General features: G+C 48.9%; 1 protein-coding gene across 4 annotated transcripts; it reads right to left on the reverse strand.

Annotated features, from left to right (window-relative positions):
- Positions 1–1,509: 1,509 nt before the first annotated feature.
- On the reverse strand, positions 1,510–21,857 carry AK2 (adenylate kinase 2). Of its 4 annotated transcripts, none has more exons than XM_026516750.4 (7): positions 21,617–21,857; positions 13,611–13,736; positions 10,814–10,924; positions 10,590–10,684; positions 5,726–5,798; positions 4,341–4,536; positions 1,510–2,401 (listed from the first exon to the last, which is right to left on the reverse strand). In XM_026516750.4, exons 1-7 carry the CDS (start codon positions 21,713–21,715, stop codon positions 2,397–2,399), a joined length of 705 nt encoding a protein of 234 aa, XP_026372535.1. In that variant the 5' UTR covers positions 21,716–21,857; the 3' UTR covers positions 1,510–2,396. The 4 variants fall into 4 exon arrangements, with proteins under 4 accessions (XP_026372535.1, XP_026372534.1, XP_057161113.1 ...); XM_057305130.1 differs by lacking the exon at positions 1,510–2,401 and adding an exon at positions 2,437–3,057 and having other exon boundaries at positions 21,617–21,816; XM_026516749.4 differs by having other exon boundaries at positions 1,510–4,536; positions 21,617–21,853.
- Between the last annotated feature and the right edge of the window lie 1,820 nt (positions 21,858–23,677).

Genomic DNA, 23,677 nt, shown 5'->3' on the forward strand with positions numbered 1-23,677 from the left:
GCGGAAGTCTGCCTTCCGACTCACTGAGCTGTCTTCCTAAGAAAGACTGTTGAGGCTTCCTGAGGACCACGGTTGCTCCTCATCCCATCCTGTCTGCAACGCTCTGTGCCCACAAGACAGCCTGAGATGCACTGCCTGGGTCCTCGGACTGGCAGGGAGCGGCCACGAACTGGAAGGCACCCGGAGGGGCCCGTCTTGCTGCAGAGCTGCACAAGTCGCTAAATCACTTCAGCAACAAGGTCAAGGCGACAGACTCGGGTGTCAGAGACTGCTTCCGGGTGCCGACTTGGCCTCTTCCGTGTGACCTCACCGCTCCGGGTCTTGATCGCCTCACCTGTAAGACAGGACAGCTCTGACCACGCGGATGCCCCAGGAGGGCCGAGCGAGGTCTTGGCTACGAGGCATGCGCACAGTACCTGGCCTGGCGTCAGCGCTCCAGGCACGGGAGCGGCTCCAATCAGTTTCCAGGTGAGGAAACCAAGCCCAAAGATGAGAACAAGAGGTCTCCTGGTCTTCTCTCAGGCCATTCTTCTCAATCACACCACACAGTGGCCTCCTGGGGCTGGGTCCCCAAATCTTTCCCCCAGTTTGTTGCATGAAGATCAGAGAAGGGAAGAATGTTTTCATGGGGCATTTAAATAGCTCAGGGAGAGAAAGGATCAGGGTCAGTCGTGCTGGCACCTGAAATGACTGCAGAGGGGAGGTGGGGAGGTGGGGAAGCAGAGGAAAGAGCTGGCTCAAGAGGCGGCATTTAACATGCCCGTGACCACTCTGGATCTCTCCAGAACAAGAAAGCCCGAAGAACGGCGGTGCTTCTAGCCCAGCTTCCTCTGGTTTTGGGAATAGCAGTCATTTCTCAGAAGCCGCCCCAGCAGACGCAGTCCTTCCAAACAGCCTGAGAGCTTCAGCTTGGCACTTCTGCTGAGCAAGAAATGGCTTTACAAAGAAGCAACCAGGAGTGTTAAAGAGACAGCTGAAGAGACAGCCAAAAATCTGGCTAGGGATGAGAAGCACTGGCTTTCTAGGCTGTGGACAGCTGTCCACCCAACAATTATCCAGCCCGGCACGAAGCAGGTATTTTTGTATATATTCGGACCCAACTAACATTTATCAAGTGTCTGTTGTGTGCCAGGCGCCAAGCGCAAAGCTTCTTTTTATAAACTTCATTTAATGCCAACAAGTCTGAGAAGGTGGCATCACACTCCTCTTTTTTCAGACAAGGAAACAGGAGCCGAGTAAATGACTGGCCGGGATTCCTTGCACATCCTCTGAGCTCCAAGCACAGCGGGGTCCCCACGAAGCCGAGCTGCCTTGTCCTCGGGGGCAAGAAAAGCCGGCCTGCCATCTGAGCCCAGGCTTAAGAGGGTGTGGCTCATCTTAGGAGCGCACACTTGGACCTCCCTGCCTTGTGACTTCTAGCGACAAGAAGGGGCTTCCAAGCCAGTTTCAGAATTCAATGCCATTTTTTTTCTAGCCCAGATGCCCTCAAAAAAATGCCACAACAGGGGATACAAATTTTTAACATACTTTATTGATTTAGGGGCCAAACAAGGCAGCATTTGGTCAGTTAAGAAAGGCACCTCATTGAAAATAATACATCACAGTGCTGACGAGTGATCCCAGTCACAGGATTTGAGGATGGAAGGGACAATCTTTGGATGATGTTGCTTAGGACACTTGCTCATTTATTAACAAGGGTCCCTTCCCACATTGTGGATGCAAGACGGCAAGAGCGCAGGGATGCTGGGTGGCTGCTGGGAGCTGACCCACGAGAACGGGTGGACTGGTACGCAAGCGGTGTGTCGTTAAGGAAAGGAGACCAGCCCCGTCTTCCCCACTCCAGTAAACTTGATTGGCTGAGCCACCAACCCCATGAACACGGCCCCCCATCTCTTTCCAACGTGGAGATGTTCTTTTGATCTCATGGCTGGGGGAACCAGGGCCAGGAGTCAAACCCCCCCTGTTCCAAGCTTTCGGAAAGACAGGACAACAGTTTTGACTTCCTGCATTCGCAGGCTGGCAACCCATGAGGCTCTGAGATAAAAACTGAGGTCTTAGGGCATTTGGCTTTATAAAATATTGTCACCAATCCACAGTAAATGAAACCTGGATTCCTTAGAAACAATACTGCACCTCCCTATTGCTATTTATAACCTCTAATCAGTTTTTTTTAATTAATTTCCCCCTTCCTCCGTACTTTTTCAGACTCTTCCATGACGTGTGAAAGAGGTGGCTTCACTATCACATTGCTGCTCCTGATGACTCCTTTTGGGCCCTCACCATTCCTCCCTCTCCATCCTCACCCTGACCACCCCTCCCCTCTGCCCAGCACCTAAGAGCAGGGATCACGCCGCGGGGTGATGAACAGTGGTGCAGTCTCGCCTGGCCTTCTGTTACTAGGCTGAAATAGAGAGGAAACAAGAGAGAACAAAATGGGTTTTTAAAAACCAAGTAAATATCAGGGAAGGCTGGCATGCATGCCCCAGCAACCAAATGCATCAGACACTGGACATTTCTCTGTCCGGAGAAAGCTCTCATGCCTGCTGAGGTTAAGGCTGTGTAATTAAACGAAGCAAAAATCTAAATCCTGACCACCCCCAAAAAGGCATATGCATTCCGCATGTTCTAGGTTCACCAGCAGCCCAAATATGCACACGTGAATGTATACGGATGGGTGACAAATACTGGAACAAGGGTCACACACATTCAATTAGCAAACATTCAAGGTCCGCCACCTTGAGGCCAAGTGCCTGCCACTGTCCCCTGTGAAAGGGGAGTCGACTCTGGGATCTGTGAGGCCTCCCTCCCCCAGAGAAGGGCTCCAGACCCCAGCAGACACAGCTCATAGTTTTGGTTTCACTCCTCTTCCCTGAAGTCATGTGCTTCCCAGAAATGCCCCACGCCAGACTTGGTTTCTGTTTAGAATGGGTGGAGTTAGTTTACAGGCAGGGAAGCAAGGCAGAGCAGAGCTAGCAGACACTCACTTGAATCAGACCAAAGGGAAGCAAATGGTCACGTACCCGTGCCCAGCTTCCAGGTGGACAGGGGACAGGCCCTCTGAGAGTTGCACAGACAGAAGACTCAGGTCAGATGGGGACCGGGACTCTAGAGCCCTCTGTACCAAGTCAGCAGATTATGATGGGGGAGGCGGCATTATTTACTGGGCCTGCCACTGGTTTTCCAATGGCTTTTCCAGAGGCCACTGTTTTGTGGCCTCTCCCAACAGTCTATTAATTCATCTGTTTGCCACAAGTCAAATGGCACAGCATGGACCTCAGGAAACACTTAATAGTTGGGGAGCTGAAGTTAGGAATAAAAGCTGGTTACTGTCATAGGTGATCTTAGTTTGGCTGATCTTTTCTTGGGGAGTCTGTGGAGAGAGTCTGAGATGAAAAGAGACACATCTGATTGGGGTTTCATATCCTGGAGAGACTGGGTTTGAGTAAACGCTAATGAAGATGAGGCCAAGAATAGATCACCTCCAAATCGCTGTTTTGTTCATACTTGGAAACTGAGGCAAACATTAAAAATGAAAATAAACAAACCTATCCTGGTCTTTTTGGCAAGTGGACTGGCTGCTCTCAGGTGCCCAGCCCGGATGCTCAGAAGACAGCCTGAATTCAAAAGTACCGTCTACTTGGGTTTAATTCTTGGGCAACAATTCAGTTTTCACACACGGGTCCCCAATGATCCCTGCTTTATACACTGTGATGCAGATCACAGAAATATTCCAACTCAGCCTGGATCTTTCGATGGTGATACCTTCCTATGGTCAATGCCTTTTCCTTTCCACTTCGGAAAAAAACGAATGATCTCCATCCACACACTGACTCATGTGGCTTTTCATCGTGGGGCAGAACACAAGCGGAATCCCCTGCCAACAATCTGCCACCGGGAACTCTGGCCCCGCCTGACTCTCTGTGATCCTGGACTTCGACTCAGCTGCGGGAGATGGACTAAATACCATGAGGTTCCAGAACTGTGGTGCCTGGCAGATACCTGAGTTAGGTTATCTTGGTAAAAATAAACAAAAATCAAGAGTATGGCTAAAGAAGTAAACAGCTGGTAAAGCAACCTTGCCTGTAGCTCAGAAAGAAGGAAGAGCGTACAAATACTTAAACCAACGCGCACACGCACACACACAGATGAGATGAGAGCTGCACGCACGCTAAAGATACATCAAGCGAGTGTTTTAATTGGTACATCAAACGGTACTCTTGCTGGCCTGAGGATGCTCCCTTCTGCCTGCTCTGCAGTTCCCACCCACTCCCTCAACACGGATAGGAAGAAAGAAATTCCTTTTCGGACCCAACATTAAATAAACATAACCAAGTCTTTACATGTGGCTTTGGAGAAGGCCGCTAGGATGCTGGCAAACACGACGTCGGGGGTCTGGGTGGCGTCGATGACAGAGTGGATCCCTCGTTTCCTGTAGTACTCCACCAGCGGGGTGGTCTGCGTGTGGTAGGCCTCCAGGCGGATTTTCAAGGCCTTCTCATTATCATCTGATCGGCGGACCAAGGGTTCCCCAGTGATCTGAGAACAGGAAGGGGGCAGTGAAAGTCTGGGACTGTTAGCAAGGTTTCCTTACCTGATGCCAGATGCAGATTTGAGATGTTGTCTGCTCCCAAAGTCCATCGGAGGGAAAGAGAGACAAATCTAGATCCCCTCCACTAAAGAACTCTAAAGAGCTTTGCTACTCTCAGGAAGTTGGTCCCAGGAGCAGACCAACCAGTCCAGAGGAGCTGGGGAACCTGAGGCAGCAAAGCGTGAGGAAGGGGATTTGTGGGAGGAAGACGGGCAAGGCCCTTCTCTCACAGCTTCTGCTCAGGCTGCTTGCCTTCCGAGATGAACACTTCTAAGAGCAGAAGCAAGAAAGACAGAGGCCCCTGAGACCAGGAGAATACATCAAAATCAGAGATGCATTCGCCACTGGACCCTTAGTCACCGACGTATTTGGTGTTTTCACTGGGGTGTCAGCCTTCGGCGTCCTAAAAAGGGGCAAATGAAGTGAGAAAGAACTCTGAATGGCAGAATTCCCAACTGTGGGAAATGTGCCTAAGCTGACACGAGGGCCTGGAAACCTGCAGGACCTGATGAACTTGTCTGAAGTGACAAAGGCAAACCCGGGAGAGTCTTACTACTGCCCACATGTTCTGAAACAGACGAAATGGACTAGTTACAGCAAACGTTACAGTGAACGTGTACGAGACCCTCCCTGTCACATCTGCAAGCAACTGAAGACTGTCATGAGCGCTTGGCAACGTTAATCAAGCCCAAACAGTCTGCTTCTGCAGGACACAGCAGAGTCACTAGAGAGAGGGGACATTCTTCCGAAGTAGGACCAGTCAACACGTTTCTCTTCAGTCCTGTTCTCCCAGCTTGGCTCTGCTTCTGGGCTTCCAAGCAGCCTTCTCCTGAGACTAGTCAATCATTTAGGTTACCGTGCTACCAGAGAGGGGCTTCTTTGGACCAAAGACAGGGATAAACCGGGCACTGTGAAGTAGCCGGTACTGGTGGCTACGTCAAAGTCAAACCATAAACCACTGGGGGAGGCGCTGTATAGACAGAAAAGCCACAGCCCATGTGATTTACTCGGTAGTGATATTTCTTATGGTCAAGTTAATAATATTGGTAGGAATAAAAGGAAGAGGGAAAGCACAAAGAGCAAAAAGGAAGGAAGGGAAGGCAGGAAAAGGAAATCTCCTGTCCTGGGTTTACATACGTCATCTTTCATGGGTTCCTTTGGGGGGTTGAACTCCTCGTGGTAGGAACGGCCACTCAGCGGGTGAATCAGCCTGGAAGACAGCAAACAAACAGGAGTCAGGGTGCCTGAAAGTGTCCCTGCACCCAGAGGTCTCCAAGTTGACAAGCAACAACAGAGGAGCTGGACGTGAGGACGTCCACCAGGCACAGACCTAGCTTAGGCGTCTTCTACTTGGGACGATAACTGGGTTTCCAGGAGAGCTTATGCCAGAGGGAGTATGTTTTCTATTCTGACCCAACGTGATAATGAGTGTCTGGCTGCCGAGGCTGGCGTTAAGTACCTCATTCAGGAACTCGGGGCTGGTCTTGCACAGCCATTCATTCTCTTCACCCACTCGCCCAACAAACGTTTACTAAGTGCTTAGTCCGATTCAGGCCTTACACTGAATCCAGGGGCCACACTGCAACGAGCCAAGATCCCTGATCACAAGCAGTGCTTACTCTAGTGGGAGGGACAAATGTGGGGAAAAACCTAAAATAAATGTGACGATCCTTTAACAGAGATTTGTACGATGCGCTACAGAGGCCAGCGGACAACGAAGCCAACCCTATTTTCTATCCCAGATCAGTGACAAAACCCAGAAAGGTGCGATGGAAAAATGTCCTGCAGATGCAAACGCCACGAGACCGGGCAGCAGCCCTCTGCGACCACCTGGATAAAATGCAGCCCAAGCATCGGAGGGCTGAGCAACAGGACACCGGCACCAGGAGAAATGACTTACGCACCAAGTCACGAAATGCCCAAGGATTCAGCGTTCAGCTGGTGCCAGTGTAGCCGGGCACCCCTTCTGCGCCGTGCCCCCGAGCTGCAAACCTGAGCTCCTAACTCTGAGTGGCCACACCACAGGAACCCAGAAACCTAAGAAGGGAAGGAGGCAGGCTGAACCCTGCTCTACAGCCAGGACCTGTCTGGTTTCCCAAGTTTGTGCCAACCCAGGCTTTCTTACTGAACAGGTGTCTGCTTTCCTCATGAAGGTCTGTTAACCCAGGGCTTCCCAACGTTTTTCACCTCTTGGCACACGCAGAAATATTTATGCAGTACTGGTGTGCTCCCCTCCGGAATAACCCAGGCCTACCCCGCTGCTCTGATGGCTGAGGGGATCAGTATCTCAGCACATCAGCGGGGGAAGTTCAGGTCAGACTCCCAAAGCCTGGGCAGGGCGCCTGGGTGGCTCAGGCGGTGGAGCGTCGGACTCTTGGTTTCAGCTCAGGTCATGATCTCAGGGTCGTAAGATCGAGCCCCGCGTCGGTCTCCACACTCAGTGAGGAGTCTGCCTGAGATTCTCTCTTTCCCTCTCCCCCTCCCCACAGCACACTTTTGGGAGGCCAAGTGGTCCATTTACAGCACTGGTGGGGGCAAGGGGATGGCTGAGTAAAATAAGCTACACTGAGTGGCCTGTGCCTGTTGTCTGGTGACAGGAAGTCAGGCCCTCTTTTAGTTGAGTCGCTGGTGAGGTTCCTCTGGTGCCTCCACTGGGAGACCCAGGGAGAGGCTGCTGGGCTCGGCTACAGCTTTCCCTCTGCGAAGGGCTGCAAGCATGAGACGTGGACCATGATTCTTCACTTTCTGGAGAGCACAAGGCCCGCGGCAGCCAGGCTGCAGCAGACATGACTTTTTCCTTTCCACATCCCTACATCTCTCGCTTACTCCGATTCCCTCAGCCCTCCAGTGACATACGACACACTGCTCCTTCCCCGCTCACGGACTTCATTTTAAGAGGAATGCCAGGCTCATTCCCTAGAAGGGAAATGAAAGAAAGTCCAAGATCCAAGTTTTCAAAGTGGGACTGGTCTCAGCACCAACCAAAACAGCTCTAAGAGCCACTGAGCCTGACCTAGCGGTGGAGGTCGTGATGGGGAGGGATCAAGGCTGGGGTTCTAGAGCCACTGCCGTCTTGAGTATGACACTTCAGGTGCCTGCTTTCTCATCCGCAAAGTGGGGACGGCTTGTGACACCAGGACAGCCAACTGGTAGGATAATTAGGGTATCAGAGAGCCAACACTGAAAAAGTTAAAACCACTAACCACCAAACCATACATACAAGTGACCCTAATATTGTCAGAAGTGAGGTCAGAGCTAATCAAAAAGATATTTACAGTGGGGTTTTATCATGTCAGATTTAAATAAGATCCATATTAAACCAACTAGTTCCTGCCTCTTTTTCTTCCAACCATCACTGCAGTGGACCAGGAGGCAGAAAACGGGCTTTCGGTGCTAGTTCTGCCACTGATCCATAGAGGGAACTTGACAAAGACAACTTTACCAGTTTGGCGTGTCCTGTTTCCTCCTCTGTGAGGGAGGGGGTCACGCCACACCCCTCACTCCCAAACCCAGAGACTGAGTCTTCTTCGTCCTCTACAACAGTCTTGTAGTTTGCCCTTCAGAATCTCTCTGGTCCCCACCAGCCAACCGCAGTTAAAAGCCTCCACAACCCCACACGGGGATCACCAACAGCCTCCTAGGTGGGTTCTTGTCCATCTCGCCTTCCCCCCAAGTTAGCCTGTACGCCAGGGCCAAACTAACGTTCTTAGAATGCTGTTTCTGCCATAACACCTCATGGCTTAAGAACATCCCATGACTCCTGATCCGTCTACCCTCTTCACCTTGGCAACCCTTCCCCAGTCGAGCTCCCATCCGACCCTCCCAACAGCACTTGTTCTACCACCCGGATCACTCCTCCAACTCTGGACATTCTGCCACCAGCCCCAGCTAGAGGCCCTCCCCTAACCCACACTCGTTCCCGCCTCTACTCCCTTCCTGGAGAGCCTCACCGAAATCCTCTCCATCCAGGAAGGCCATGTTTGACATCGCACCTCTCCTAGGTAGCCTTCCCTTCCTGCTCCCAGGCTCGCTTCTTAGGACTACCCACTGTGCTAACCAGCCAGGTTTCTTGTATGGCTTGTAGACTCTCTGCGGTCAGAGATGGGCATATCGTTCTTTTGTACCTTCTCCTGGCCCCCTTCCCGAGTCTAGTCTATACGGTGCTGCACACAGAACAGGCACTCAGGAACATGGGCCGATCGATGCAAAGGCCCCCACGGTCAACTAGTACTGTTAACATCTCCTTTGTACATCAGGGACCCCAGCCCTGGTGACGTGCCTCCCCGTCAACCTTACCACTTCTTGGCCTGCCTCTACTTTGTCTACTCTGCCAGTGGGGACGCGGAAATACAAAAGTTCCTGCATTGAAGGTTCCTATGGACTAGCTGGAAAGATGAAACCTGGACATCTGAACAAAAAATTAATATAAGGTGGATCCCACTGTATCTCACGTAGCTTCTCAGGAAAACACCTGTGACACTCACCCCGCTGTCTGTTTACGTGGCTACCTCCCCCCCGAAGATACGGACGGCAGACCCACGGGAAAAAAGCGCAACCTCACCAGGAAATCAACTTAATAAAATTTACAACAAAAAAACAATCTCCCCTCTAATTAAATCCAAAAGTTTACATGTACTGTGATGGTCACAGCATCAAATTCACAGCGGACAACTATAAAAAAACACAACTGCACTGCAATAAGGGGACAAGTAAGTACATGATGGCTCGTCTACTGTGAAATACCAAGTAGCAAATAAAAATAATGGTCGTGGATGTGTGGTTCAAGACGGTAGGCTGACCACCTTCCTGAGACTCCATTAAAATGACTAAGGGATATAAAAGCCATAACCCACAATAAAGATAAGAATGGGAGGAGGGTCTATTAGAGGCTGAGAGCTTCCCATGTATTTCTGGAAGGCACAAAGCAGATGGCGGAGTGGACAGTGAAACAGGGTAGAGGAAATTGTAGCCTAAAGCAGTGGACCTTTCAGAGCAAACTTGTTCAGAAACAGAAGCATGTTTGTGTTCAATGGGGACTACTACAGAGAAACAAGTACTTTAAAGATTTTATTTATTTATTGTTTTAAGTAAACTCTACACCCAACACGGGCCTCCAACCTACAGCCCTGAGATCAAGAACTGCACGCTCCACTGCCTGAGTCAGCCTGGCGCTCCAAGAAACAAGTACTTTATTTATTTATTTTCAAATATTTTTCAATTTATTTTAGAGAGAGAGTGAGAGAGCAAGGGAAAGAAAAAGTGAGGGGGTGGGCAGAGGAAGAGAGAGAGAGGATCCGAAGCGGACTCCGTGCCGAGCGCGGAGCCAGTCACGAGGCTCCATCTCACGACTCTGAGATCACATGAGCCAAGACCGAGTTGGACACTTAATGGACTGAGCCACCTAGGCGCCCCAGAACAAGGACTTGAAAACGAAACATGCAACAAAGCAATAGTGGGTCCGGCTGAGGTGGCTGTACCATGAGCAAAATCTTCCTCCGTTTTCTAAACTTTGTGTAGGTGGTCGTATTATTTTCACACTACCAAACCGACAGCAAGGTATGGCGACTTCCAACTGAGACCAGATTTCAGAGCACTGTGAGAGAGATAACCGTGTAAGGAACGGAATCTTTCTGAAGCACCCACCGTAAGCCAGGCTCGGAACTACGCATGTCATGGTATCCAAAACGCACGACGGTTTCTTGAAGCAGGTCTTATTAACCCCACTCTACACAGGCGGAACCAGCCTTGGAGAGCTTAAGAAACTTGCCTAGGGTCACGGTTAAACGGTGACAGGTCTGAGATGCTGTCTGACTTCAAATCCCTCGCTCTTCTTTCCACATATTCCCGTCCCATGTCACCACTTCAGTGGATGTCACCAAACAAGACCAACCCGTGGTAAAATGGCACTACGCGGCCTGGTGAGATTGGGCAAAAGCAACTCTGCTGGTCTGATAAAGCTCGGAGGAGGCAGGACCAGGAGGGACCTTCAGAGGACAAATACCTTCCTGTGATTCTTCGGATCAGCAAAGAGTCTGGGATGCTGAACTCAATCACAGAGTCAAGCTTCTCTTTCCTCTTCTCCATGAGGTCGTCGAGCTGCAAGAAAGTATATGGCCCAGCTAAGCCACCAGAGCTTGAGCGGGGCCATCTCTCTCAAAGGAATTACGAGATAAAGGGCCAAGAGTTCGTTTTCATGCATCAGTGACACAAATGCAAGGCACCCACCATTTCTGCCTGCCTCACGGTCCGAGGGAAGCCATCTAGAAGAAAACCATTTTTGCATCGAGGGGTCTCCAAATTCTTCTCAATGAGCTCCACGACCATTTCATCGCTCACCTGGAAGTTAAGAACAAGACAGCCTTGGGTTTAAATCTGTTAATTAGGTGACGTGAGCCCAACTCCAGGGCCACAAGTTGGCATCTGTATAACCTGATTACTAAACAGCATGTTTTCTTGATCCCAAAGAAGCAAAAAAAATCAGAGCAAATGTGGAGTGGCTCCACATTCCAAAGAAAATTCGGTTTCATGATTTTCGTGGTTGCCACATATGTGTCCTCTTCCCTTGAGACCCCAACAATCTGGGTGAGGGAAGAGGATCCCACTGCCTGTCACCTGGACAGGAGGCTTTCGTGTCTTAGGTCCTGAGGCCCTCTCCAGCCATTAGTCAGGGTCCTTTCCATCAGATAACTGCTCATCAGCAAGCAGCTGTCCTCAAGGCACAAGAAAGGTGAGGGCTTCTGGCTGAGAGATCACTGAGGAGGGCTCCGTGGGAGAATGGTACCAACTTTCCCAATTGTTTTCCATAAACAATTCTGTTTAGGCTAACAGTAAAGTGGTCCTGGCCATCCTGGACATGAAGTAACAGAGAAGGTCACTGAACTGGTAAAACTGGGTCAGAACCAAGGCACTGAGGTGCCAGCCCAATACACCTCTTAGTCTCTCTAAAAGTCTCTCCTGAGCTTTCATAGAAAGAGAAGTTCCCTACCAGTATGACAGCAAGGCTGCTAACGCTCTTATCTCCTGCCACCGGCTGTGAACTTGGGGACAAAGTACGAGCCCTGTGACAAAGTGAAGGCTGGAGATAAGCAATCTCATGGCCATATCCCAATTTTTTTCTCAGTACAAGATCTTCTGCCAAGACCCAAAGTCCAAAATATCTAGCTTTCTGCCTTAGCTCAAGGTCTCACAAACACAAAGGGAAAGCTAGAGGTAAAGGGGCAGGTGGGCGGGCAGTGGTACCCCGGATACAGCTACGGGATTTCAAAGCCTGCCGGGAGGTAACTTGGGGATAAAGGCAAAGCCTAGCTCCTTCCCCAACCAACATTCTAAGATATGAGAAGACAGAGGGCTAAGTACCAAATGGTTTCTGAAGGTGATTCCCAGATGAAAAATACAACTTTTTCTCCTCCCCTTTCTCCTAAATGGTAAAGCTGATCATTTTCACGTATGAACTTAAAATAGGGAAATGCTGGGCACCTGGGTAGCTTAGTCGGTTAAGTGTCTGCCTTTGGCTCAGGTCCTGGGATCAAGTCCCGCATTATCGGGCTCCCTGCTCAGCAGGGAGTCTGCTTCTCCCTCTCTTGCTCTCCCTCTCTCAAATAAATAGATAAGATCTTAAACCAGGGAAAATGTTAAGGAAGCAAACGGTCCGTAGCTCTGTAAGTACTTATAACACGGTGTATCTTCTTGCTCGTGAGCATTCTTTTTTTTTTTTAATTTTTTTTTTTTTAAAGATTTTATTTATTTATTTGACAGAGATAGAGACAGCCAGCGAGAGAGGGAACACAAGCAGGGGGAGTGGGAGAGGAAGAAGCAGGCTCACAGCGGAGGAGCCTGATATGGGGCTCGATCCCATAACGCTGGGATCATGCCCTGAGCTGAAGGCAGATGCCCAACCGCTATGCCACCCAGGCGCCCCTGCTCGTGAGCATTCTATACTATAATCATTCTTTTTGCAGTTTAATTAAAATGTTTTCTTGGTGTTCCAGTTTATTAAAATGCCTGAAGGTGATTCCCAGAGGCCAAGTCCCAGAATAACTCAGTTACAACTAAGCTCTGGCACTTATCAAAGAAGATTTAGTAAATAACAGATTGTAATCGTCCAATTAGAGCAACTGGACTAAAAACGTAAGAAAATGCTATTATATCCCCCAAATAGGAGGAATTACTTTCGTCAATCACCAAGCAACTCCACTGTTAGAGACACAGAACACAGAGCCCCCAAAATAGAGTTAAAACCCTGTGGTTTCCTGCATCCTTTCTTGGATACACCCTTGAGTCTGGCCTAGGGATGGCAGTTTCATTTTTGGCTCTAAACACTGGGCATATTACAAAATGCATCAGCACACAGGAACCTCAAGAATACCGTAAACAGGGGCACCTGTCTGGCTTAGTTGGTAGAGCACGCGACCCTTAATCTCAGGGTTGCAAGTTCAAGCTCCACATTGGGTGTAGAGCCTACTTACAATAAAAATAAAATGTATTTTTTTTTAAAGATTTTATTTATTTATTCGACAGAGATAGAGACAGCCAGCGAGAGAGGGAACACAAGCAGGGGGAGTGGGAGAGGAAGAAGCAGGCTCATAGCGGAAGAGCCTGATGTGGGGCTCGATCCCGGATCGCCGGGATCACGCCCTGAGCCGAAGGCAGACGCTTAACCGCTGTGCCACCCAGGCGCCCCTAAAATGTATTTTTTTAAAAAAGAATACCGTGAATAACATAAATGCCACGCATTCACAATACACCGCGTAACCCGCTACTCTGGAAGTTCATGTAGTGTGTTTGTCAGAACACCCCGCAGCATAGGGCTGTCCGACAGAACCTTCTACGATGACGGACATGTTCTAAACCTGTGCTGGCTGACAAACCCCTGAAAGGCGGCAAGTGAGATGGAGCAGCTGAATTTTCGATTCAGTTAAATCTAAATTAATTTCCACGGTTCCACGCGGCTGGTGGCCCCCAAATGAGGCAGGGCAGATCGAGACTCAGGAATAGCCTCACTCACCGGGACCACCAAACCTACCAGTTTCCCGGCATCCATAGTGGCCTTCAGCTTTTTCCCCAGTTCTGAGCCAGACGCCACCATGGCCCTCAGCATGTCCCCGGTGGCCAAATGGCAGACGCAGAAGTTTTCGGCCAATTTGGGTGCCTGTGGAGGGGAAGATGAAAACCAAGACAGAGTTAACACGGCAGGCCCTGCATCAGGCTGCCCGGGTGTGTACCTGGCCCCATCACTCACTGGCTGCGTGAACTCTGGCAAATGACGATTTCCTTACCCGTAATGGGAATAAAAGTACCCGATGCTATATTCTAACGTAGAACGATTATATGGTGATAGTACGAATTCTATGACATAATACCTGTAAAGCACCGAAAGCTGCACCTAGCACCCAGGAAGGGGTCACAAGTATTAGCTATTCTCGCGACTTCCACTAGACACACACAGTGACACAAAAGCCTCAGTTCATAAATGGGAAGAATCAAAACAGCAGTATCAGTACCTCATGTGGTTGCTGCGAAGCTTATCTATTTATTTATTTATTTAAAGATTTTATTTTGAGGCAATCTCTACACCCAACGCAGGGCTCAAACTTACGACCCCGAGATCGAGAGTTGCACGCTGGCCCGGCTGAGCCCTCCAGGCGCCCCGGCTGCCGTGACGTTGAAATGAGCTCATGGATATAAAGCACTCAGCACAAGGCCTGGCACAGGATGTGCTGAACGAATATTTGCCAAAGGAATGAATGTGCCGCTGTCAAGTACAGTGGTCACGGGCCTGGGAGGCAGCTGCGGCCAGGGGAGGAACGTGCGTTTCCCCCAGGCGCAACTGGTTCTTCCCCTTTCCTCTCAGAGGCTCAGTTTCCTGGTCCGTTTAAAGCGAAGACAAAAAGGCTCCGTCTCCGAAAGTAGCTCTGAGGATCAGACAGGATACACAGAAAGAGCATCTGGCTAGCAGTATTTACTTACGTAGCAGTTTCAGGAGGCAGTAGAGCCTTTTGGTTAAGAGCATGGGCTTCAGAGTCAGAATTCCTGGGTTTCAGACACCAACAATCGCTAGATAGGTGACTTGAGAAAAATTATATCACCTTACTACGTGTCAAATCTCCTCTAAGTCACATGGAAGCAGTAGCAGGACCTCCATCCCTGGGTTGATGGGATCAAACGGCGTTCGACATACGTACCAGGGACAGGCACAGAACACTGAACGTCGGCTGGTACTGTGACTCCTGCCCTAATTCCGTGTTCATTCATACAGAAAGAAAACACTGATGCCTCTTCCTAGAACCCTGCTGGGAGCCAGAAAAACAAAAGACACGGACCCTGGCCTCTACGGGCTCCTAGTTTGGCGGACAACACAGCAGAATAAAGACTAGAACAGGAAGAAACTCTGGACGGTCCAACATTGGTTTTGTAGTGGCAAACCCCCCGCAGAATTCACAAGGAATAGAATCAGTTCAAGAAGCTTAGTACTTAGTGTTCTGGTTCAATTGTTTTATAAAATAAGGAGGGCTGGATTCTTATTCAAACCAGTGCATTGAGAATTTTCTTAGTTGCGCACAGAAAAGGGAAATAGATGGGGCTCAGTATAGCAAATTCTAGTTTGTGATTCGTGGACTGACTCAGTTCAAGCAAAGACATGACTTCATGTACACGACTTCAAAATGGAATCCAGGTGAACAAGGCATTAAAAACCGCACTTTGGAAACCAATGACGGTCAGGATCCTCTGGCAGTGGAAACCCTTCTGGTTCTCCGGGCTGGCATGGTGGCCGCACACCCAGCGAACTGAGCTTTTCTGCCAATCTTTCTCCTTGGTGCTGAAGTTAACTTGGGTGAAAATTTTGGAGATCAGGCTTGTTCAAGGCGGAAGGCTGACCAAAATGCCAGAGTTGAGCTGTTACCACAGAACCTAACTGGTCTGTTTTTACCACCCCCCAAACTGCAGGATTCTTATTGCTGTTCCGGCTGATGGGACTCGACAGCTGTGTGGAAGAACATTCCACTAGGGAAGACATGGCAAGGCAGAATGATAATTCCTTCATCTGAAGTCAGGTTTACACAGGAATCCTGGCTAAGGCACTCAACAGCTGTGTGACCTTGGGCCAGTTACTCCACTTCTCGGCATCTGTTTCCTCACCAGTCAAATGGGGATGCCTACTTCATCGGGCTGTTGTGAGGATAAAGTGAAATACGTACCCAAAGCATGAAGACACACAGTAGGCCTTTAATAAAAGACCTCCCTCCGTGGTCTTTTTTTTTTTTTTTTGCATTACTCTTTTTGCATTACTCTTTATTTGCAAACTACAGAAGCAGCCAGATGAAATAACTTTATTATATTCCCCTCACACTTCAAGCCTATGCTTTAGAGCACTGCCTCTACTCCACATCACCCAGGGGTGCTGCTAAAATGCGGATTCTGATTCCAATGGGTGGGGCCTGAGCATCTGCATTTTTAACAAGCTTGCAGGCCTGGCTGTGCTCTTGGCCCCTGGACCCCACTCTTGCTGCCGAGGCCCTGAGCCACTTGTGTGTCACTGGCCATGGACTGGGAAACAGGCTCATCACCTCTGCGACAACCCTGTGGAGGAAGGGGTGGGCTTTTGGGGGGCACGGGTAAGAATGGCTAAAACCGCCGGAGAGGTAGCATGGTGGGTTTAATGTTTTCGGTCTTCGGTGTATTATGACCATCATCTGGGGCACGAGCCAAAAATACAGAGCCGGGCCCGCTCTTAAGGTTTATGCCTGAGCGGTTCTCAGGCAGCACTGTGGGATTCTGAAGCAGTCTGTGAAGCCCTGGGGCGGTGGCACAAGATGGGGTTTTTGGTGGTATGGATCTGGGTTGGAAACTGGGACCTACAACTTACTCACTGCGCCCCCCCAAACAAGTTATGCAGACTTCTTAAGGCCTCAGTGTCTTCATCCCTGGAGTACAGATAATAATGTCTACTTTCAGAGCCGTTATGGGGATTTGGATAAAATTATTTATGTAAAAGCATTCGGCATAGTGCCTGGCATTTAGGGAAATAAAGGGAAACTATTAGTTGTTGAGGTCTGATTTAATCTTAAACTCACGTGTTTTCTCACCTTGAAATTCTCTCTCTGCCTCCAGTCTTTCCCACTCCCACGTCCCATGCTCCTGAATACGCATCTGGAATCATCTCCTAAAATCATGTTGGGCATGCTCCCCGCCCCACTCCCCAACACACACACACTCAGAAGCCTTCCATGTCTCCTTAGTGCAATAGGGGAGAAGTCCAAATATCTGAGTCTGGCACTCAGTGTCCTCCACAATAAACTTCCTACACGTCCCAAGCTCTTCAAATTTACCTCCACAGGTCCCCTAGCTGTATGCCTTGCACCGCTGCGAACAGCGGCTCTATGCGATTCCCAAATACATAACATAAGCATCTCTGAGGACCTTGGCTCCTCTCCCTTCTGCCCCTCCCTGTAGGCAAATTCTGAGCATCTCTCTCCCCAGATACTCCCAACTATCCCTTCTTCTGCTGATAAGGACTCATCAACATCAGCTAACTTTTGAGTGTCTGCAACACGCCAAGCGATTTTTCCGTGCACTGTTTTACTGTATTTAGTAGGCACGATATACAATAAGCCCATGAGGTAGGAACTATTTTTATCTGCATTTTATAAATGAAATTCAGAGGCTAAATTGCCCAAGATCAGGTAGCTAGTAACAGCAGAGCTGGCAAGCCCTAGCTCTTATCCATATTATAGGCCTCATTAAAAAAACAACAATAACCCACAGAGCCTTAGTGGCTGTCCTTGGGAAAAGGGTGTGTGTGTGTGTGTGTGTGTGTGTCCAGAAGGGAGCACAAGGAGGACTTCACCATGCTGGCAACATTCTGTTTCTTGATATGGATGTAAGCTACACAAGTGTAATTGTGAAAATGCACGTTGTGAAAATTCATCAAGCTGCTCACTTATGATATTTGTACCTTTCTCCGTGTATATTATACCTCAATAAAAAGCTTTTTAAAAAGCACAGAAACCTGTGTTTGAGTATCAATTCTATCTTAACCACGTAACCTTAGGCCAGTGATTCTTTGAGACTATTTTCTCATCTATAAATTGGGGATAATATTACCGACATTACTGGCTGGGTAGGGGGAAGAATGGAATACTCTTGACAAATTATAGTTCTTGTTCTAACCCTGAACTACCCTAGCATTTGTCAGAGTCACTCGCCTTACACTTCCCACGTGGTACTCCGCCCTGGTACGCACTGTATGCGTGCGTATTCATTTCCCCCTCCACACCTAGACTAGTATCAATAGTGTAAGATGGCGACTCTGCTCAGGAATCAGTCATGAGTTCAAATCCTACCTTTGCTACTTCTTTACGTATACCCTGGGGCAAGATACAGCTTCTGGGCCTCAGTTTATCAGTAAAAAGGCATGGATAAGGACAGGACCTACCTCCTAGGGTTGCAGGGTTCAGATGACACATGTGAAATCTCTGACAAGGGATAACTGAGCAAAGGGGGTGACTATTTTGTTAGATTGTATCCTCTTGAGGGCAAGGACTGCTCTCTGCATCTCTGACACCAAAACTATCAAATACAACATGCATAGGGTAGGAGAAAAATCTAACCCAGGGTAGGAGGCAGCAACAGAAAGAGCAGGGGCTTGGAGCCATTCAGACGGAGGATCTGCCAGTTACTTGCTATGAAAACTAGAGAACAGGCCCTTTGAACTTCAGTTTCTCTAACTGTAAAGAGGGAAGTAAAAGTATGGGTCTCACAGAGGTGTCGTGTCGCTGCACTGACAAAGCTGATGGAGACTGACCTGCGAAATGAAGAACTGGTGTAAGTTGGACACATGGAACGAAACGTGAAAAGGGCTGGCAGAGAAAACAGGAAACACACCCCGGTCATGCTATCTGGGAGCTGCTTTAAAATAATGTGAAGGGAGAGTGGATGGGGAAGCAATGGCCACCAGCTGATGGTTGGTGGGGCTGGCTACTGGGTACGTGGGGACCAGTCTTCTTTTGTATTCAAACTCAGGGCACCTGGGTGGCCCAGTCAGTTTAGTGTCTGTTTTTTTTTTTTTTTTAAGATTTTATTTATTTATTTGACAGAGAGAGAGACAGCCAGCAAGAGAGGGAACACAAGCAGGAGGAGTGGGAGAGGAAGAAGCAGGCTCATAGTGGAGGAGCCTGATGCGGGGCTCGATTCCAGGACCCTGGGACCACACCCTGAGCCGAAGACAGACGCTTAATAACTGAGCCACCCAGGCGCCCCAGTTTAGTGTCTGACTCTTTTTTTTTTTTTTAAAGATTTTATTTATTTATGTGACAGAGAGACAGCCAGCGAGAGAGGGAACACAAGCAGGGGGAGTGGGAGAGGAAGAAGCAGGCTCCCAGCGGAAGAGCCTGATGTGGGACTCGATCCCGGACCGCCAGGATCACACCCTGAGCCGAAGGCAGACGCTTTAACGACTGCGCTACCCAGGCGCCCCTAGTGTCTGACTCTTGATTTCGGCCCAGGTCATGATCTCAGGGTGGTGAGATCAAGCCTCATGTTGGGCTCTGCAATGGGCATGGAGCCTCTTAAGATTCTCTCTCTCCCTCTCCCTCTGCCCCACCCCCCACCGCCTCCCTTCTCATGTGCTCTCTCTCAAAAAAACCAAAAACCCCACAAATTCTTCATTAAAAAAAAGTGAGGGGCACCTGGGTGGCTCAGTCGGTTAGGCATCTGCCTTTGGCTCAGGTCATGATCCTGGGGTCCTGGTATCGAGTCCCATGCTGCGCTCCCTGCTCAGTGGGGAGTCCGCTTCTGCTTCTCCCTCTGCCCTCGCCCCCGCCCCCCCCCCATCTTGTGCTCTCTCACTTGCTCCCTCTCTCTCAAAATAAATAAATAAAATCTTATTTTAAAAAAACTCCACAAAGTTAGGCAGTGGCGCCTGGCTGGCTCAGTCAGTGGAGCATGCGACTCTAGATCTTACGGTTGTTGAATTCAAGCCCCGCGCTGGGGGGCAGAGCCCACTTAAAGAAAAAATAAATATTAAAAAAAAAAAGTTAGGGTGTGTCTGCAGACTAAATGCTGCTGGAGGCAGCCACTTTGCAACCTCTGATTTATGAACACTGCTGTTTTTTTAAAACTCCATAAAACTACAACCACTAGTATTTCTATTGCCCCACTTATGAAAAGAAAGGTGTGTAGAGGTTAAAAGACTTGTGTTTCCTCAAGTCCCAATTACATCCCATCCTCTTCCAGAAAACCTTCTCTGACCAACGCCTGCCGTATGCACACCCTTGTAAAGCAGTTCGTAAGTATAATTTCCTTCAAAACTTCCTGAATACATCACCCTTTACACTGAAATACATCTGAGTTGGGGGGAGGGGAAATGGGTAAGATGAGGAAGTCAATAATTACTGAACGCCTATGAAGTGCCAGGTTGTCATCTAGGTACCTAGGGGTGCTTTACACATGTATGTAACACAATCTTCCAATATCCTTGTCCGCTTTTGGTTTACATGAGTAAGTATGGTAGGTATTATCACCGTTTTTCAGGCGAAGACATTTAAGCTTAGAAATTACAAAGCTTGCTAAACTATAAAACCCTTGTCTCAGCACTCGGATGGGTTGTTCATTACACAACTAATGAAATTATTAACTTCCATATGAACTAAGAAAAAATAATTGTGAACTAAGAAAAAATAATTGATGCATTTGAGCTACCCTGTTTATACTCACTCACAGCAAAAGTCTGCAGAGTCTGGGATTAAACATTCCTAGCCTGCAGTTTCCCTAATAACGGAGCGTGGTAGCAACAGGAAAGACACTTCAAAGTTACTGAGGTTAAGGGGATTAGGTAACAGTGAGTTCCAAGGATGAATCAGCTCCAGCCATAGAAAAGGGAAAGTGGTCGTTCTTGACCTAGTGCCCAGAGCCAAAAAGCAATTATCACAGGAATGAACTGAATCTCCAGACTTCCTTGTCATCCTCCACCTTAATCTGTCCTTCATCCATTTCCAACCTCATCAAGTGCCAAGTGACGTGCCGGGTGCCAGAGGGGTCCCAAGAGTGAGTAAGACAAGATCTTTTCAAGTGCTAGGGAAAATGGGCACAGAGATGTCCTCAGAACACCATTCACTTAGCCGCTCAGACTTTCAGGAATTCCCTCTTAAGCACCTAACAACCAACAAGAACCTGTGGCCTGGGGGGCAATGCCAGACCTTATGCAGGAAGGGGACATTCATAATCCAACCTATGGGCTTCCAAATCTTAAAACGAGATCATAAATCCCAACTCTGATCTATGGGTCCATTACAGCCCACACACCAAGTGAGGCCCCATAGTCTGCTAAAGTAGAAGGCAACTTTAGACTCCAAACTCCTGGAGCCCCATGGCTCCTGAGGTTCCAGACTGCATGAAGTCAATTCTGCTATCTTCGAAAAGCAACCTGACCTCTCTGGGCCTGCTTTCTTACCTGTATATTGAGGTACTCTCTCCCATTTCCCCAACTTAACTGGCTCTGGCAGGTCATACCTCATTTCTCTTAGAACTCCTAATCAGCACACACCAGCTCCCCCTCTGCCCCACGTGCTGGGGATGCTCCTTCACCTCCAGTCATTAATCCTTACAAGCAAGGGTCCCCTACCCCGAATGCCTGGAACATAACCCTGGACAATCCACTCCCATATCGCAGGGAATCTGGGGTCCCTGACTCCACTCAGGCTGTAATCTAGATGCCTCAACCGAAGGCTCACCCTAAAGCTCAAACCCTCTCAGCTTTTAACCCCTTAAGGGATCTAAATCAGTCCTTTGATTCCCCCAACATGACATCTCAAGTCTAGATCCCTGCAGAACTCTAATCCAACTCAGACTTCCCCCGATCTCCAATTGGACCCTCTCCCAAACGCCTGGGCAGAACCCCAGACGCCGGCCAGGACCCCCCACACCCTCCCCAGGCCTAAGCCCACGGTCCCGCGCCAGGGCGATCCGGACCGCCGGCCGTCCTGACCTTGGAGTTCCACAGGCTCCGCCGCCAAGCCCGGCCCTGCAGCTCACCTGGGTACCCTTGCCGGCCCCGGGCGGCCCCAGCAGCACTGCCCGGATGCCTTTAGGACACTCTGGGGCCGGTTCGGCTGCGGGGACGTTGGGAGCCATGGCCGCCAAGCCTCTCACCGCTCAACGCGCCAGCACACACCTCGCAGGTCCAGCGCTTCCAGTCTAGCGCGCCGCGCAAGCCACGCACGGCTCGCTCGCCGCTAACACGGGTCCGCCGCCACGTCCGTCAGGTCGCTCCGCCCGCCCCCGGGCGTGACGGACACTTCAACTTACCAACCATACAGCGAGACTGGAAAAGGCTGCTTTTGATTGGACAGAATCGGTAAGGGAGTAAGGAAGGGGCGGGCCATCATATTCCGAGGGCGGTTGGGGCTCGCAGCGGGTGTGCGGAGTGGGCGGGAAAAAGTGAAGCAAGGCCGGAGGCCAGGCTGAACTTCCAGGTTGGCCTTGACAGTTAATGACACCGGCAACTCGGCAACTCGGGTGAAGTCCTATGAAATTGCCTCTGGGACTGCAAATGGGTGAAATAAGTCTTAGAAGACAAATTGATAATATGTATCAAATATCCTTTGGCCCAACCACTGCACTTCCAGGAATTCAAGATATAGTCAAAGAAAGATATGCATGAAGATTTATGTAACAAAGATATTACTTGTAGCACTTACAACAGCCAAAAAGCCAAATAAACAAACCAAAGAACAAAACAAAAACAAAGGCAATATCCCAAATGCTCAACAAGAGACTGGTTAAATAGATTGCAACAAATTTGTATACTGAATCCCCCCCATTGTATAAACTATTTAAACACATGGGAAAATGTTCACCAAACAGGATACAAAATTGCAGTTACAACAAAATTCCACTTTTGAGTTACAAGTGATGATCTCTGTACACTGTGATTACAGGAGCCTCTCCCCTTCTTTGTGCATGTTTATATTTTCAAAAAGTTCTATAATCAATTCCATAATAAACAGATACTACTTTTATAATAAGAAAACAACCTATTTAAGTCAGAAAAAGGTAGTTTTTCTCAAAAGAGATAACCTTCTCTTGAATAGGAAGAGAATTTCTACAGCTTTTTGGTGTGTGAAAGTTTCATCCACACGCCCTATGAAGCAATCCCTGAGACCCTGGCAAGACCAGCCCCAGGGGCCCCTTTGGACCTTTAGTCAGGAGTGTGATTATGAAACAATTATGTTTCCCCACAGGCCCTCGGCAACTCATTTTCTACATCCTGGGGGTGAATTTGCTCTCCCTTCAGTGTGGTCTCTTCTATTTTACCAAAAAGAAATGAACATTTATTCCCCCTCTCCACACTGGACTTCTACAAGGTGCCTGACCTTGAAAGAAGCAGAGATTGTTAAACCCATTTTTCAGGGAAATATGCAGTGGTTAGCCCAGAGCCACCCAGGGGCAGGGTCACAATTTAGACTGCAGATGATGAGCTGGTGTCCCAGGGAGCACAGGGTTTGTGGGGGTGAGGGGGAGGGTAGGGAACAAGCACATCTTTTCTGGTGAAAGCTTTTATGTAGCCCAAATTCACTTCACTCCAAGAAAGCCAGAGTTTATCGAGGTTTGCTGTGCCCAGGGCACCAGGCAAGGGGCATAGGAGCCATCTTCCCTTTCTACCACCAATCCCTACAGTGATTTCTACCGGGCACGGATCCCTCAGGAAGGAAAGCAACAGAGATTACACAGAAACACACAGTGTAAAGTTTATTCATTCAAATTTTAATAATGTTGTAGTCTTTGGGAGCATACTAAAGACCATAAGGGGGATATTGACAGCCCTGGGGAAGGAAGGAGTACTTCATTCATTTATTCACTCAACTTAATTTGTAGTAATAACTGCTGCCATCTACCTATTATTGGGTACTGCATGCCAGCCCTGTGCTAACACTTTACATGCATTACCTCATTTAATTTGCACAATAAACTATATGTGTAATTATTTTCTGCATTTTTTTAAATAGAGGAAATTAAGGCACAGAGAGGTGAGCCTGTGGCTGAGCAGATCTGAGCACAGGTCTGTCTGACTGGCTGGCGCCCAGCACTGCCAGA

This window comes from Ursus arctos, unplaced genomic scaffold, assembly GCF_023065955.2.
Source record: "Ursus arctos isolate Adak ecotype North America unplaced genomic scaffold, UrsArc2.0 scaffold_32, whole genome shotgun sequence".
Classification (NCBI taxonomy): Eukaryota; Metazoa; Chordata; class Mammalia; order Carnivora; family Ursidae; genus Ursus; species Ursus arctos.